The 15,364-nt window shown below is 38.8% G+C and overlaps 1 protein-coding gene across 1 annotated transcript in view; it reads right to left on the bottom strand.

Annotated features, from left to right (window-relative positions):
• ptchd4 (patched domain containing 4) overlaps positions 1-15,364 on the bottom strand; it is a 72,994-nt gene that overhangs the window by 50,289 nt on the left and 7,341 nt on the right. The window contains exon 2 of the mRNA XM_082505292.1: positions 2,792-3,287. Coding sequence (XP_082361418.1) covers positions 2,792-3,287 — 496 coding nt within the window. The remainder of the gene's footprint in view (positions 1-2,791; positions 3,288-15,364) is intronic.

Below are 15,364 nucleotides of genomic sequence, written 5' to 3'. Positions count from 1 at the left end.
GGCTCAAGAGTTGGGAGTTCGCCTTGTAATCGGAAGGTTGCCGGTTCGAGGCCCAGCTTGGACAGTCTCGGTCGTTGTGTCCTTGGGCAAGACACTTCACCCGTTGCCTACTGGTGGTGGTCAGAGGGCCCGGTGGCGCCAGTGTCCGGCAGCCTCGCCTCTGTCAGTGCGCCCCAGGGTGGCTGTGGCTACATTGTAGCTTGCCATCACCAGTGTGTGAATGTGTGTGTGAATGGGTGGATGACAGGTTGTGTAAAGCGCTTTGGGGTCCTTAGGGACTAGAAAAGTGCTATACAAATACAGGCCATTTACTTATAAACACACACACACAAAGTAACTCCACCAGAGCGTCTATTTTGGGTCACTTATGCCGGTCCAAGCCCGGGTAAAGGAGCAGGGTTGGAATTGTGACATTAAAAAACAATAATTGCTAAAAGAAATTAAATTTATAGTTCTAAATAAATTCTAAATGCATTTACAATGTTTTTTACTCACTTCTTGTCTCTTCCACTATTTTATTTCTCTCTCCAACAACATAGGTTGCAATTACATTAGCATGACCAATTATGCAAATTAGGCAATGACGTCATTTAGCGAATTCTAGCGACTTTTAGGACAACCAATAGCGATTTTCCTTACTGAAGAGTTGGCAACACTGATCCTTCATAGCTTACTAAAGTTGTACTAAAACATTTTTTGACAGATTTCTGCGCGCCTTGTACTACATAAAATCGGTTCGAGGTCAGAATTCATACATAAGGATGCTGATGACCCTGATACATGCTTCAAATTATACAGTGATATGGATTTTAGGCCATATTGCCCAGCCCTACTCCTACCTTTACAAACCAAAAAGAATCTTTCTTCTTTGCCACATCATCCAAAACTGATAACCAATTTGGCATCAAGAATACCTGAAAATGCACATCTCACTGCTAGCATGTTGCTGATTCAGCAGGTTTTCTACTGGCAAACACTGTTGAGTTATTGTAATCACACTACATTTTTCAATAACACAGCAACCCATTACTGAACTAAATTCATTACTAAAATTACACTTACATTTCTATCATTAATCATGTTACAAAGTTTCTTTAGTTATCTGCACACCAACGCAAAGCTAGCCAAAAATGAGTGATGATAAAGCTAAGTGTATACCCAACAGCCAGCAGCCAGAGTGAACTTCAACAGGTAACAGACTGATTAGAAGTCAGGCCACAGCCTCCAATTCTACCTGTTCATATTTCTAAAGTAGAGTCAGTGTGGCAATCGCTTTGAAGTCTCTTTGTGCTGGTTTTCATCTTTGCTTGGTGTTGTCGACTTTGTGTTCATAGGTAAGTTTGAAAACAAAGATCATATGTGTGTCTTCATAAGGATAGGGATTTGTGTTGGTGTGTGGGACTGTAGCTTAAGGTTTATACTGATAACTGGTTATTAAGAAACAATGTGATTCAGGTCATTTTTTGAAGTAATATTTATGTTAATTTGCAATGTTCAGTACCTGCATTTTTAGTTGTCAATGTCAAGGATTAAAATACTGATATTGTATTGTACTGCTTTCTATTTTTCTAATAAAATTGAAAGGATTGAACAGGGGAAAAAAAAATCTTATGACACTTTATGCAATCGAGGCATATTCTGTAATTTTCTAAAAAAACAAAAAATAACAAACAAATAAAAAATACAAAACAAAAACAAGCCTGCTGGAGGGGAAAATTCTCCTCTACAACATGTAACTTACGATACCATGAAATACTGAGTAAATGTTTTTCTTAGATTAGATCTTAGATTTACATTGCATTAACATTTTACTGCATTGGCATCCTATACTATAGTTTGTTATTTGAAAGATGTATATGGCCTTAGCTAACAGGAACAGCAAGCTAGTATGTTAGCAAACTGTTTGATTTTTGTAGGGTTTTTTTGTAAAAAAATAAAAATAAAAGGAAATACATTTTTGATTTTCAGTTAGAATGTTAGAATGTTTTTTGTCTCATTGCTAAGACTCTGGAACACAATTTTTAAAATAAAGACATAATCCCATAGGATAGAGTCATCACCAAGGATGACTTGGACCTCATGGGCATAACTTATTGGTAGTGAGTCTCATCACACAAAAGCTTTAAGGCGTTAATTAGTCTTGTGCTACCAGATAAGGATGCACCTTCACAGTATTTCAGTGAACTTGCTTTGCCCTCTAGTTTGGATGGGACTTCAGTGTGATCTCTACAGAGAAAAGAGTAAATGTCTTTTTTTTTTTTTTTTACTGTACACGGTGGTATGTATACATTTGCAAACAATAACTCATTCACTTAAAAATAAAAACCCACAACATCACTGCAGTAGAAACTCGTGAATTTTGATGACTTGGGCATTCATGATTCAGACAAAAAAAATTTAAAAAACACAAAAAGGAGTTCCTGCAGTGAATCAAGACTATCAAATGACTGAAATGTGCCATAAGTTAAACATAACTTTGAATTCAAATTTAGATTTTAATTATATTGGACGTGACTTCATGGTAAATTTTGGTTTGGATGTTGATGGAGTTCAACCTGAAATTCTGTTCAGTAAGGATAGGATTGCCTTGAGAAAGGTTGTGGTGATAAAGATCAGCCAAACAAACACATATCATGCTTATTACTTTGCAGCAGTGTTGCCCATCACAATTTGCAAACCACAATCAACTCACTATCAGTGTGAACCTAAGATAAGCATTTTTACCCAAACAACTGTATACACACACACACATGAACACACATTTTCTGTTATGACCCATATTGCCACTCACCCATTGCAAAGAATGGTATCCCCAGTAGTGTAGAGTTGAACTTCCCATCTGATATGAAGAAGATCCCTGCAGCCGTCACATTGGCAATGCAGATGGTCAGCACACCCAGGAGTCCCAGGAAAGGTTTCCCCCTTAGGCAGTCCCGCATAGAGCTGGAGATGGTGGCGGCCAGGAGCACCAGCACCAGACTGACCAACACCTCACCCTTGGCCAGCAGGCCCGTCTGGTGGAAGTCCCGCCACAGACTGAAGGATGTGAGTGACTGGATGTGGAGCTGGTCTGCTGCATGGGGGACCTCGGCTGTGGACAGTCGACTGGCCAGGGCACAGAACTCATTCTCCCAGCGCTCTGCAATAGCATCCTGCACCACGGGTCCATGATTTCGGAGGTAGTATGTGATTTGGACAGCACGAGCAAACTTGACCTGCTGGTCACGGCTGTTGGGTGAGAAGGACACACCGCCCAGCTGGTGCCCGATGAAGGCCACACGGCCATCCTGCACAGAATTCAGAGGTATTAGATATTAGCTGCAATTAAAGTAGCATACCATGGAAGGCACAGGAGTCCAGTAACTTCAAAGCAAATGTCCTGCTTCTCACTATACGTTCTTTGATACCAGCTTTCATTTTTGTTCTATTTGCTTTACTTTTTAATATGAACCCACCTCACAGCTGCGGACAGGACTGATGCTGCTCTGTACTAATTTTTTCATTAATCAGATTGTACAGCACAAACAAGACGTCACAGTGACAAGAGCATGGAGATAAGTCCAAGAAGAATTGCACAGGAGGAATTCAATAAGCCTGCTGGAACAATAAAAGTGAGTAAGCATTAGTCTATCACACAGAAGTCAGATTATAATAGAAGCCTGTTGGTTGTTGTTACACAACCATTCATTATTAAGTTGAAAGTATTGGCAGAACTACTGATGTATAAGGTGCCAAATGATACAGCAGTGCAGCCCAGCAAAGGCAAGGGATGACCAAATAATGCTACATGCTATAAGGGTCTGATGCAAACAGAAGCATGAAAAATATGCATCAATCTCTTGGCTTCACCCAGGTAAAAGGTGACTCGTTGAGAAAAATTTAACTGTTCCAAATGAGAAATAAAAAGATGTGTCACTGGGTAATGGGGTTTCCACAATTACCTTAAACCTGTTCCTGTTATATTAGCCATTACTGCGCCACAGACTACATCAAAAAAAAGTTATAATGCCACTGGTACATTATAACTTTTTTTCTTTTCAGGAATGGCTGCTGAAGGCATCCTGAGGTAGGTCAAAGTTATCACACCAGTGATGATGTCAAGCAAACTAAAAACGAAATTAAAAGCAATTCTGAAAAAAAAGGCAATGACAACAAAATTCATTAATAGAACATTAAGATTAATTATTTTAATTATTTAATTATTCATAAGTGGAAAACATTTAACACAGCTATTAATCTTCCCAGAAGAGGGTGTTCTGGCATTTTCACCCCAAGGTAAGATTGTGCAATGATCAAAGAAAAAGCACAAAAATAAATAGAATAAAGGAAATGAATCAAAAGTTACTTTTCAGATGTTAAACTTCACTGTTAACCTCCTAAGACCCAAACTCTTTCATGGCATGCATTTTTAATTTCTCTTTGCTATTTGGGCTGATTGGGACCTGATGAATGTAAAAACAAAGAATTGCGTGATTTTATTTTTTTTACCTGATTTTATTTTTGAGAAAAAACGAGATCCACATAAGAGGACATTCACTGTAAATTTTGACAGAACAGTGGCAGTATAACATCCTCGTAAATGGATATCAGGTCCTCCCATATGGAAAAGATATATATAAAACTTATAAAGTTTGTATCTGTCTTGTGTGAAACCTGTATGAAAAGCATACAAAAGTGAAAACAGATATAAGATCCCTTGAAAAATTATATAAATGAAACTTGTATGTTTTGGATACTTACTAAAACAATATATGAAAGTAATGAGAAATTGGCCACTTTCATGAGTAAATCATAAAAGCCTTGTATGATTCACTATATGAAGTAGGCCACATCTTATGCAAGTCTTTTATAAGTTTTTACTATTTCTTTTCCATATGGGCTTGTAGAGCAAAATTGACTATTTTGGTCTAGACAACCCAAAATGTGATATCCACATATGTGGACGCCAGGTCCTAGGAGATTAAAGAACAGTTAGAAAAAGACTGAACAAGTAGAGTCTGTTTGGAAGGGTCTGAAAGGTCCTTTCTTTAAACAGAGCACGGCAGCACAACTTAGCTAACATGTTTCATTACTTGAGGCAAAAACATACTGCTGCATAGAACCAGGCTGTGAAAGACAAAAAACTAGCAGCCTCACTGGTTACACGTGCTACTGACACTCTAGATGACACGAAGAAAAAATGCTGGATGGACAATAATAATGCAGTTAAATGGTGGAAAAGCAGAAAATAGAAAATATTTTTCAGTTGTATTCTGTCATAATATTGTCGGCTCAGAGTTACTAGATACAGTATTTACTTTAGTTATAATTAAACCAAAGTTTTACACACACTCATGTTATCCATCTACATTTTTTATTTAAAACTAATATTGCGACTAATATTGCACTACAATGGGACCTTATTTCAATGGAAATTCAAATTCAAATGAGGAAATCTGTCCTCAGTGACAGTAGATGTTTGGGAAAGATGGATCGAAAATAGTCTTCATTTACTTGCACTTATAAAGGCTATAAACTCGAGTCCATGAAATGTTCACAATTTTTTTCTCTATATCATCAGAAATATTGTTATTGCAGATTTTCTTGAAATATCTTCCTCCAATTTTGAGACTATACTGCCCACCCTGTTTCTGGATTTTGGTTTAGTTTTTGAAAAACAGCACAACAATTACATAGTAAAATATTTCATGTTATTCTTCAGCTGATGTTCTCTTTAAATTGTTTTAGAACCAGATAATTTCTCATTTTACCCTGATACATAAAAGAGGGTGGGCTTTCTTTTTTATATGAGGATCCTGCATTGAAAGTATATATGAAAGACATAAAAAAATAGTATAGTTTTTGTTGTTCATCATTTATTTCCCTTGCCTGGTTTAGATTTTTAGGTAATGTGTCCAAATATGTGTATTTATTGTGACTGTATGGTAAAGTCATTAAACTAATAATGCACACATTATAGCTATAAGCTTATGCCTCAAAAGTAATTATACAATTATTTAAAGCTGCAGCGCAAATATTGTATTGGTCTATTTAATCACTAAATCAAGACACGCACCAGTGAAACTGTGAAACTCCTGCCTGGTTTCCGCAACCAGAACAGTTTCAGTTTTAATTTGCAGCTTATTGTAGATGTGCTTTATCTTGTCACAAACACAATAATCCAGCACAATCAAATAGTCGCAATGTACTGTTTCACAGCAGGGAGCTTGATAAAAATCTGAGGCTTCTAGATAAATAAATCCCTGCAATTGTTTGCTTCATTTTCAGTAAACAATTTACTTCAGTGTGAGGAGAAAGGAGTTATTCCACTCTGGGATTATGTGAACAGCAGAATAAACTGGTGGTGGACACTGCATTTTGAAGTCACATGATTGAGCTCATCCATAACTCAAAAGTCAGGTTTTCTGTCAGAGTCTGAGACTTTTATTACTGTCTGCTTCAAATCGATCCATTTATAAGAGCGAGATCTGCATGTTATTTTTGAGCTTTATCATTCTTCGAAAACAATCCCAACTCGGTGCTTCAGATTTGTCATTTCGTGACAGTGTACGAACATGTTTATGTAATGTAATCACATTACATTGCTGAGGGAGCTCAAAAAGCTTTTGCTCCAATTTCACTTGTGTAATTTCGCAAAGCTCAAATTACTCTATCACACTCACTTCTTGGTTTCACTAAAGCATTTCAAATGAATCTCAACAGTCACAGCACACTTGTGTATAAATATCTGCACTGAGCCAATACATGCTCAGAGTGTGTGCAGTCTTAAACATGCGTGCCTTTGAAGCTTTAAAGAAAGTGAGTAATGAGACATAATCGGGGCAACAATTTCTGTGCCTGCAGAATTATCAGCTTTGTTCTCTATTCTTTTTTGTGGCAGTCCTTATAAGACAAAATATACTTGCGTATGAGAGTGAGGCCAGGTGAGCACAGAGAGACAAAAAAGGAACTGTGTGTGATAAATGTGCTGAGTGATGTGTGAAAGAGGGAGGTGACACCTCACTGCTGTCTGAGGTGAGATGGAGGTGGTGATGGTGGAAGAGGTGGAGAAAGAGCTTTCCTGGTCCAACCCCTACTAGTATTTGAGTTTTCTTTAAAATACCTAATTTTTCACTATGTTCAATAAGTCCACATTAGGTTCAAACCAACACATTATTAAATAAGCAAAAGGTAAAAAAAAATGGGTAAGAAGACCTACAGTAAGAATCAGGAAGGTTTGAATTTTCAAACATATGCTACAACCATTATGCTAGCCCAGGTTTGTTATTAGCCACCTGTTACGTTGGGATAGTTTTACATAAATGATAAATACAGCCTAAAGGAGTTAATAGAACTAAAGACTTGTATTCTAAAAGACTCAGACAGATGAGATTTCTGAAAACCATCTACCTTCAGTTGTTCTGCTTACATCAGCTTATAGCTTATGTCTCTCACAGCTTATGTGTTAGGTGATATAGTAATCACTCACCACTCTCTCGCTTTTCCCTCTTACTGGTGCAGTGAGAGCTACACCTTGTCCTACACCACACACCTATTCTGGTATTAAAAGTAAAGGTGGCTAGTACTCTGTTAGCTCCCCAGCAGCACAGTCTCTAACAACGTTTGTTGTGAAAATCCAGCTTTGCATTATGTTCTGCCAAGGGTATAACCCCCACACCCCACTCACAAATTTTGTGATCGAGCGAATGTTTTAAATATTTGATTGCAGAATAAAATGCAGAATATTTGTTGGCAAACCTAATTGTAGCTGGTTTGGCACTGACCGGGTGGATTTTAAGATAGTAACCTAAACCAAATCCTACACCTAAGACAGGTAGTTGATAGGTTTGTTTAGCACAAACCCCTCGCTGGAACAATTAGAGACAATTCTACTACAATGGCAAAAAGCACTGGACACCAGGCAGAGCTCTTTGTGTGATCTCGTGCACGAGGGAGAGAACTGTGACGAGCGCTGCTCCTGACGCTCGAACCCCAGTCACTCTCAGTTAGCTCCCCCGTAGCACTGCTCTTTGTTGTGGTTACATGAATATGCATAGGTTCATTAACATATGACATCTTACATAGGCATACACGTGAACAAAGAGTACCATCTGTGTGTATGTGTAGGTATGCGTGTGTGTTTTTGTGTGTGTGTCAAGATGTGACCCTGTGAACGACTCCCCAGAGCTGGTGCCAGGAGTCTAGCGGTCCACCTAAACAAAGGGCTCTTATAATTAAACAGATACAGAGTAGGTGTCCTCCTATACCATAAATCAGTAAGAGAAGGTACGACCTCTCTCATGACCTTAGGGTGTGTGTGCATGCCAGAACCCTCTGGAAGGCACACTACTAAGGATCAGACAGCCTATCAATATGCAATCGATTATATATACTCATATAAGCATATATGAGTATATATTTCTAAACATACATCACAATCCAACAATATAAACCTAACAGTAGTCATTATTGAAATTAAAGTGATTGGACGTGCAAAAAGATGTCCAAGTCAAAATTACTGAGGAGTAGAAAGTAAAACCTGACCCAAACATGTTTTCACTCATAGTGACCTTCTGAGGTGAAACATACGACTGGATTTAGACTTCTGTGGGAACTCTGAATTCTAACTTACGATGTAACCAGAAAACCTTCTTAACCCTACACCACAACCTTCCACGCCATTCAAGTTGTTGCAGACTGAATCAACCTGACGTGTAGTTCCATAAACAAACCAAACCATATTCCTGGATCCTAAACCTGTGTTTTGGAGGTCCTACGGTATATTTCTTGTCATGGTTTGCTTTTGTCTGTTGAAAAGCTCATCTTGCTAGTTTGGGGTTTCTTTAACTCTTGCTCTTTACTGTGTCTTTGCAATAAGAGTTAAAGAAACTTTTGCCATTTTAGCTAAGAACAGCTAAGATGGCTGTTCTTAGCTAAGAACAGCTAAGATGGCAAAAGTCTTCATTTCTGTACAGAAGTTGACTGCTGAAACACTTTTAACCCCATTCAGCTCAACCCCCACAACCACCAATGGGGTTCCCATTGGTGCAAATGAACACTTAAAACTCAGGGATGCTACAGTTATTCATAATAAAATTTAACAGTCATATAAATTACAAGAGTTTTCTGGTAGAAAACAGCAAAACAGGAATGTTTGCAGATATGGTAAAAGGCTATCAGGGAAAGCAGACTGCTTATAATTATGTACAAGACTTTTCAGATTTCATCACTATACAATACTGAGCTTAATATTATATCCCCAGCCTGTAATGTGCTAGCTCCTACGTTAATGTCACCCAATGTAATGTGGCTATCACGAAAACTAACAGTTAAATGGTAAATGTCTAAGCTGAAAGGTTAACATTAATTATATTTTTATTACTTAAATGTTGCTCAAACTTAGGTTAGTATAGTTTCTAAAACAAAACTAGAACTAGAGGTTAAGTCAAATTAAAATAAAAACTATACTTCTACAATATTTTTGAAACTAACTGAAACAATTTTGTCCACTTCTAAAACTAACCAAAATGAAATACAAATGTAGAGGAAGTATCCCTAGTTTTGGTATCTGTTAGCTATGTAAAAATAAATAAACATTACAACTTCTCTATTAGTGAGTCACTGATAGACTTTTTTGAGTCTGAATGCTTATAAGACTGCGAGTCCACTGTTTCCAAAAAGTTGTGTTTTTATTGTAACACATGCACTAATTTTCATAAATCTTGCCTGTCACTAAAAAAGAAATGAATAAAACGTACACTGAAAAAAACTTAAACTAAATTAAAACTAAACATTTTCAAATGATAAAAAATAATAATCTGAAATAAAAAAAATCTACTGTGGAAACTAAAGTGACATAAAAACAGAATGTCAAGACAAATTAAAAGCTAATTAGAAAATAAAAAAATTATAATAACTGTGGTTTAAATGGGAGCTCTACTGACCTTCATATGATACCGTCATCATAATAATCATTATGAACATTAACTACTTCAGTGAGAGGAGGAGCTGTGTTTCCGTCTGTCCACAGTAGTGCTGTGTTAAGTTGTGTATAAGCTCAAGGAGGCAAAAACAGACCTGTCTATTATTATATTCTTTGAAATGAGTGCCTAAATCAATATTATTTATTCATGGCTCAAGAGTTGGGTGTTCGTCTCGTAACCGGAAGGTTGCCAGTTCGAGCCCTGGCTCGGACAGTCTTAGTCGTTGTGTCCTTGAGCAAGACACTTGACCTACCGCCTACTGGTGATGGCCAGAGGGGCCGATGGCGCAATATGGCAGCCTCGCTTCTGTCAGTCTGTCCCAGGGCAGCTGTGGCTACTACTGTAGCTTGCCTCCACCAGTGTGTGAATGTGAGAGTGAATGAATAGTAGAATTGTAAAGCGCTTTGAGGGCCCCGAAAAGTGCTATATAAATGCAATCCATTATTATTATTTTAATCTTAATTAATAGCTTAGTATCAGTTTTCTAGGCAACCCTATACTGATATATGTATATGTAATGCAGTGGTTTATACATTCAAGGTTCAAGGTTCAAGGTTCAAGGTTCAGGATTGCTCTCCCCCCGCTTCAGGACACCTACACCAGGAGATGCCGGACTAGAGCAGCGCAGATACTGAAGGACCCGTCCCATCCAGGCAACAAACTGTTCCAACTTCTGCAATCTGGTAGAAGGTTCCGCATCTTCCGGGCAAGGACAGAGAGACTCAAGAGGAGCCTCTATCCCCAAGCCATCCGTGCCCTAAACACACACACCCGCCCTCTCACATCATCTATAATTGACTGAGACAGGACTCTCTTCCAGACACTCTAAACCAAGGCACAATGTACATTTCAATTCCTTTAATTTTAAATATGTTTATATTGTCTATCCTGTAAAATAGTCAGATGTCTATTCATATTAATGTACAGAATTCACCTGCTTGCTGCTACTACTGCACATTCACCCAGTGTATATACTATATGTATGTATATATATATATAGTGTTCTTCCTCTACACCCCCCCCCCCCCCCCCCCCCCAATTTTTGCACATGTCGAGGAGCGTGTCAGGCTACATTTCACTGTGTGTTATACTTGTATAACTATGCATGTGACAAATAAAGAACCTTGAACCTTGAACCTTTATTTATACTATTTTTTACATGTTCCTATGATATAATGAAAAATCATAAGGATTTCATAAGTTAGTTATTTTTCACATAATTTTAAAAAGGTCCATCCATTCATTCATTCACTTCCGCTTATCCTTTTCAGGGTCGCGGGGGGCGCTGGAGCCTATCCCAGCTGTCATAGGGCGAGAGGCGGGGTACACCCTGGACAGGTCGCCAGTCTGTCGCAGGGCCAACACACAGGGACAGACAACCATTCACACCTAGTTATCCAATTAACCTATCCCCACAAGTTGCATGTCTTTGGACAGTGGGAGGAAGCCGGAGAACATGCAAACTCCACACAGAAAGACCCCGGCCTGATGGTGGAATTGAACTCAGGACCTTCTTGCTGTGCGGCAACAGTGCTAACCGCCGTGCTGCTAGGAAGAAGTCAGTATTTGCTCAAACATTACAAGCTAATATTCATTTTATAAAATGTATTCTTCATTTTATACATAAGCTGTTATAACAACAGATTGCATTATTGAAAAGGCCCATTAAAGATAATGGGCCTTTTCAATAATGGCCCATTATTGAAAAGGCCATTATTATTATTTCTTATCTATTATTTATTTATTTTGATAATGAATTTGGGGAAATATTGTATGGGAATTGACAGTTTTATAATTAAATACCAAGGTCATTTTTCAAGTACAAAATACTGATTTATTGAGGCAGTGATTTTATTGTGTGCATAATTCAAAAACATTAACCATGTAAACCCTTGAGCAAAAGATAATTTCTCTAAGAGTTGTGAAATCTGTTACTGTCATTACTGCTCCATGCTTCTTATCCAATAAACAAGTGTTAACCTATAATTACTAATGAGCTGGAGAGCAGCAGTTAATATCTGTATGACCTTGGACAAAATTTAGTTTTAGGTACACCCAAGTATTTGGGTAATGGTGTATTGCTTAAGGTTAGGGGTTAAATAGAAAAGTATGTATTTCAAGGGATGTCACTGGAACTAATACTTACAATACTTGTCAAACTTTTTTTTTCTTTACCACAGGCACATAGGAAGCATATATGCCAAGGCTACAATATGCTGACAGGTGTTCTAGTTTAGGCTAAAAAAGAAGAATGATGCCCACAAGCACAGCAAACATGAAAGATGGCATCTAGTGCGGCTGTTCTGAAGCAGATTAACAATTCAAACTGAACTACCAGGATTCGGTTCTCTCCAAAAACCCGTTCTCAATTCCCATCCCTAGTTCCTTCTAGCCTTCCCAACATCTTAATCTGTCCTGTCAACAAAATAGAATTTTAACATTTTAAATTAGTACAAGTTTCTAATCAAGCAGTTTATGTTTAACTACATGGGAAAATCATTTTTTTAAATATTAGAATAAGTACTGAGAGTGTAATTCTACTGACATTATTATAGACAACTTAAGTATCATGAACATTTCTCCTGTTGTTTCAGTGGCTACATTTCTACATTTTTTTCATAATATTTTGTGTTTTTATTTAGAAAATTCAAATATAGCAGACAGATTAAAATAGCAACATCTATTTTAAGCTTTTTCTCCTGGGAATAAAACTTGGCAAAAAGTTTTTTTCATAGGTTATTTCTGTATACAAGTATGTACAGAAATAACCCTGGTTGTAACATCAAAGAGTAGGATAAGGCATTAGAAGTCCGAAAAATTAATTAGCCCAGACAGCTCGTCACACTGGCAAACAGCAAGGGGGAGGATTCAGGAACACGGAGAGTGCAGAGTGACTGACACAGTGCAGGGAGAGCTGGAGGTCACATAAACCTTCAAGACGGTAATATTGTAGTTCGATATTTTAGTTCGAGAGAGTGATGGGAGTAAGACTGAAAATATATTACATTAAATTCATTATATTATAAGAAATTATAAGAAAACTTGGAAACTTGTATGTAATTTACATATTCTTTTCACCTAAAAACAAGACTGAAGACAAGGCTGGACGATGGTATGGTGAATTTTCAAGATGAGAAAATTTGATAATTGACACTGAATTTGGTTTTGTTTTGTTGTTCCTATCAAAAGTCAAATAGTTGAAGACGCTCTCTAAAGAAAGTATTTTATGATACTGAAGAAAGCTGAAATCTTTCAAATGCTGTGTACTTTCTAGTGTTAGCACAAAGTGAAAAAATTCAGCACAGTTCAGGAGGGCATGAAGTCAAGTTCAACCACAATCCCAGCAGATTATCTTATCTCAGTGCCCAGCCCACATAGTAGAGTAAGCCAACATTCTGCAGATCCAATTGGCCATATAGAGCACACTATCTATTTGAGCTGTTTTAACTTGCTCAAAGTTGTTGTGTAGTTGTTGTTCTGCAAACTGCTTTGCAACCCATCTCAGTTCGTAAAATTTCTTCCCTCCAAGATATTCCACATTCAGTGGTTGTAAGTGATGTTAAGGCAAAGTAGAAATGTTTAGGAGCCACGGTAATTCCACCAAAGTCAAAGTCAAAGTCAAACTAAACTTTAATGTCATCTCTGCTATATCCATTGCAGCATACAGAGAGATGAGGCGACAAGTCTCCGGTTACATCAGTTTAAAAAAAAGCTAATAAATAGATATAAAAAGAGAGGAAAATAAATATACACTTAAGTCTTAGGGGATCAAGAGAAGTTACAATTAGAATTTACAATTTACAGTTTGGAGTGGTTTAAAGTGACCAGTGTAGCAGCTTATAAAATGGAGTAAAACAAAATTGTCCATAGAGCAGCATGTCTTACAGAGGCAGTGGTATGTAAAGTGCAAAAGAGTTGGTTAACAGTTTGTGTGGGTGTGTGTGGTGGGGGGGAGGTCTGGTAGTGAGTTCAGGAGTCTGATGGCTTGTGGGAAAAACATATTCCACAGTCTGGAGGATCGGGCCCCAATGCTGCGATAGCGTCTGCTGGATGGAAGGAGAGAAAAGAGTCCATGTGAGGGGTGTGAGGGGTCAAGCATGATGCCAGAGGCCTTATTATTATATCAGCGGTTGTGGTAGATGTCCTTTAGCAAACGGAGAGATTTCCGATGATCTTGGCAGCTACTTTAACAATTCGTTGTAGTTTGCTGAGATCGCCAAAATTGCAGTTGCCGAACCACACGGAGATGCAGCTGGTCAGAACGCTCTCTATGGTGCCCCTGTAGAATGTGGTGAGAATGGGAGGAGAGAGGTTAGCCCGTTTCAGGCGTCTCAGGAAGTGGAGGCGCTGCTGGGCCTTTTTGATGATGGTGGAGGTGTTGGTGGTCCAGGTGAGGTCGTCTGAGATGTGAACTCTCAGGAACTTGATGCTGTTAATGGTCTCTACCATGGAACCGCGCATGCTGAGTGTGGGTGGACCGAGTCAACGATCATCTCCTTGGTTTTTCTCCACATTCAGTGACACGTTGTTCTTGCAGCACCTGGACGCCAGCTGTTGAATCTCATCTCTGTATGGTGACTTGTCGTTGCTGCTGATGAGTCCAACCACAGTTGTGTTTTCAGCGAACTTGATGATGTGGTTAGAGCTGTGTAGTGTGGTGCAGTCGTGTGTCAGGAGGGTGAATAAAAGTGGGCTGAGAACACAGCCCTGAGGAGCTCCTGTGCTAAGCCTGATGGTGCTGGTGATGTTGTCGCAGATTCGGACGGACCGAGGCCTCTCTGACAGGAAATCTAGTATCCAGTTTCAAACAGAGGTGCTGAGTCCCAACTTGCTGAGTTTGTCAAACAGTTTTTGGGGTACTGAGGATTTCTTTGGCACCATGATGATGGTGGTGAACTTGAAGCACGCTGGGACGATCATCTGGCTCAGTGAAGACTTGAAGATGTCTGTGAAGACATCAGCCAGCTGATCAGCATAGTCTCGCAGCACACGACCTGGGATGTTGTCTGGTCCAGCAGCTTTCCGTGGGTTGACCTTGGTGAAAATTCTCCTCACGTCGGCTGCAGGCAGAGAGATGGTCTGGTCAGTGGTGGGGGGCATGGCTTTCTTCACCTGCGTGTTGTTCAGTGCATCAAACCGTGTGTAGAACTTGTTCAGCTCCCCAGGAAGTGTGGTATCTCCATCACAGCACAACACTCCAACACACCAAACAGTAGGGTGGCAGAGTGCTGAGATTGGTAGTGTATAAAAGTTGCCAGAGCTCAGTTCAGTTATTAACAGTTCCAAACCTCTTCTGTCATTAACAGCAGCACAAAAACTGTGTGCCAGAAGCTTCACAGCATGGGACTTTAATGGCTGAGGATCTCCTTGAGGTGTAATGTGTAGGTGCCCCAGTACTTTTG

Source organism: Aulonocara stuartgranti (assembly GCF_965226115.1).
Source record: "Aulonocara stuartgranti genome assembly, chromosome: 15".
Lineage (NCBI taxonomy): Eukaryota > Metazoa > Chordata > Actinopteri > Cichliformes > Cichlidae > Aulonocara > Aulonocara stuartgranti.
Note: the sequence above shows the minus strand (reverse complement) of the source record. Positions and strands in the feature narration are given on the sequence as shown.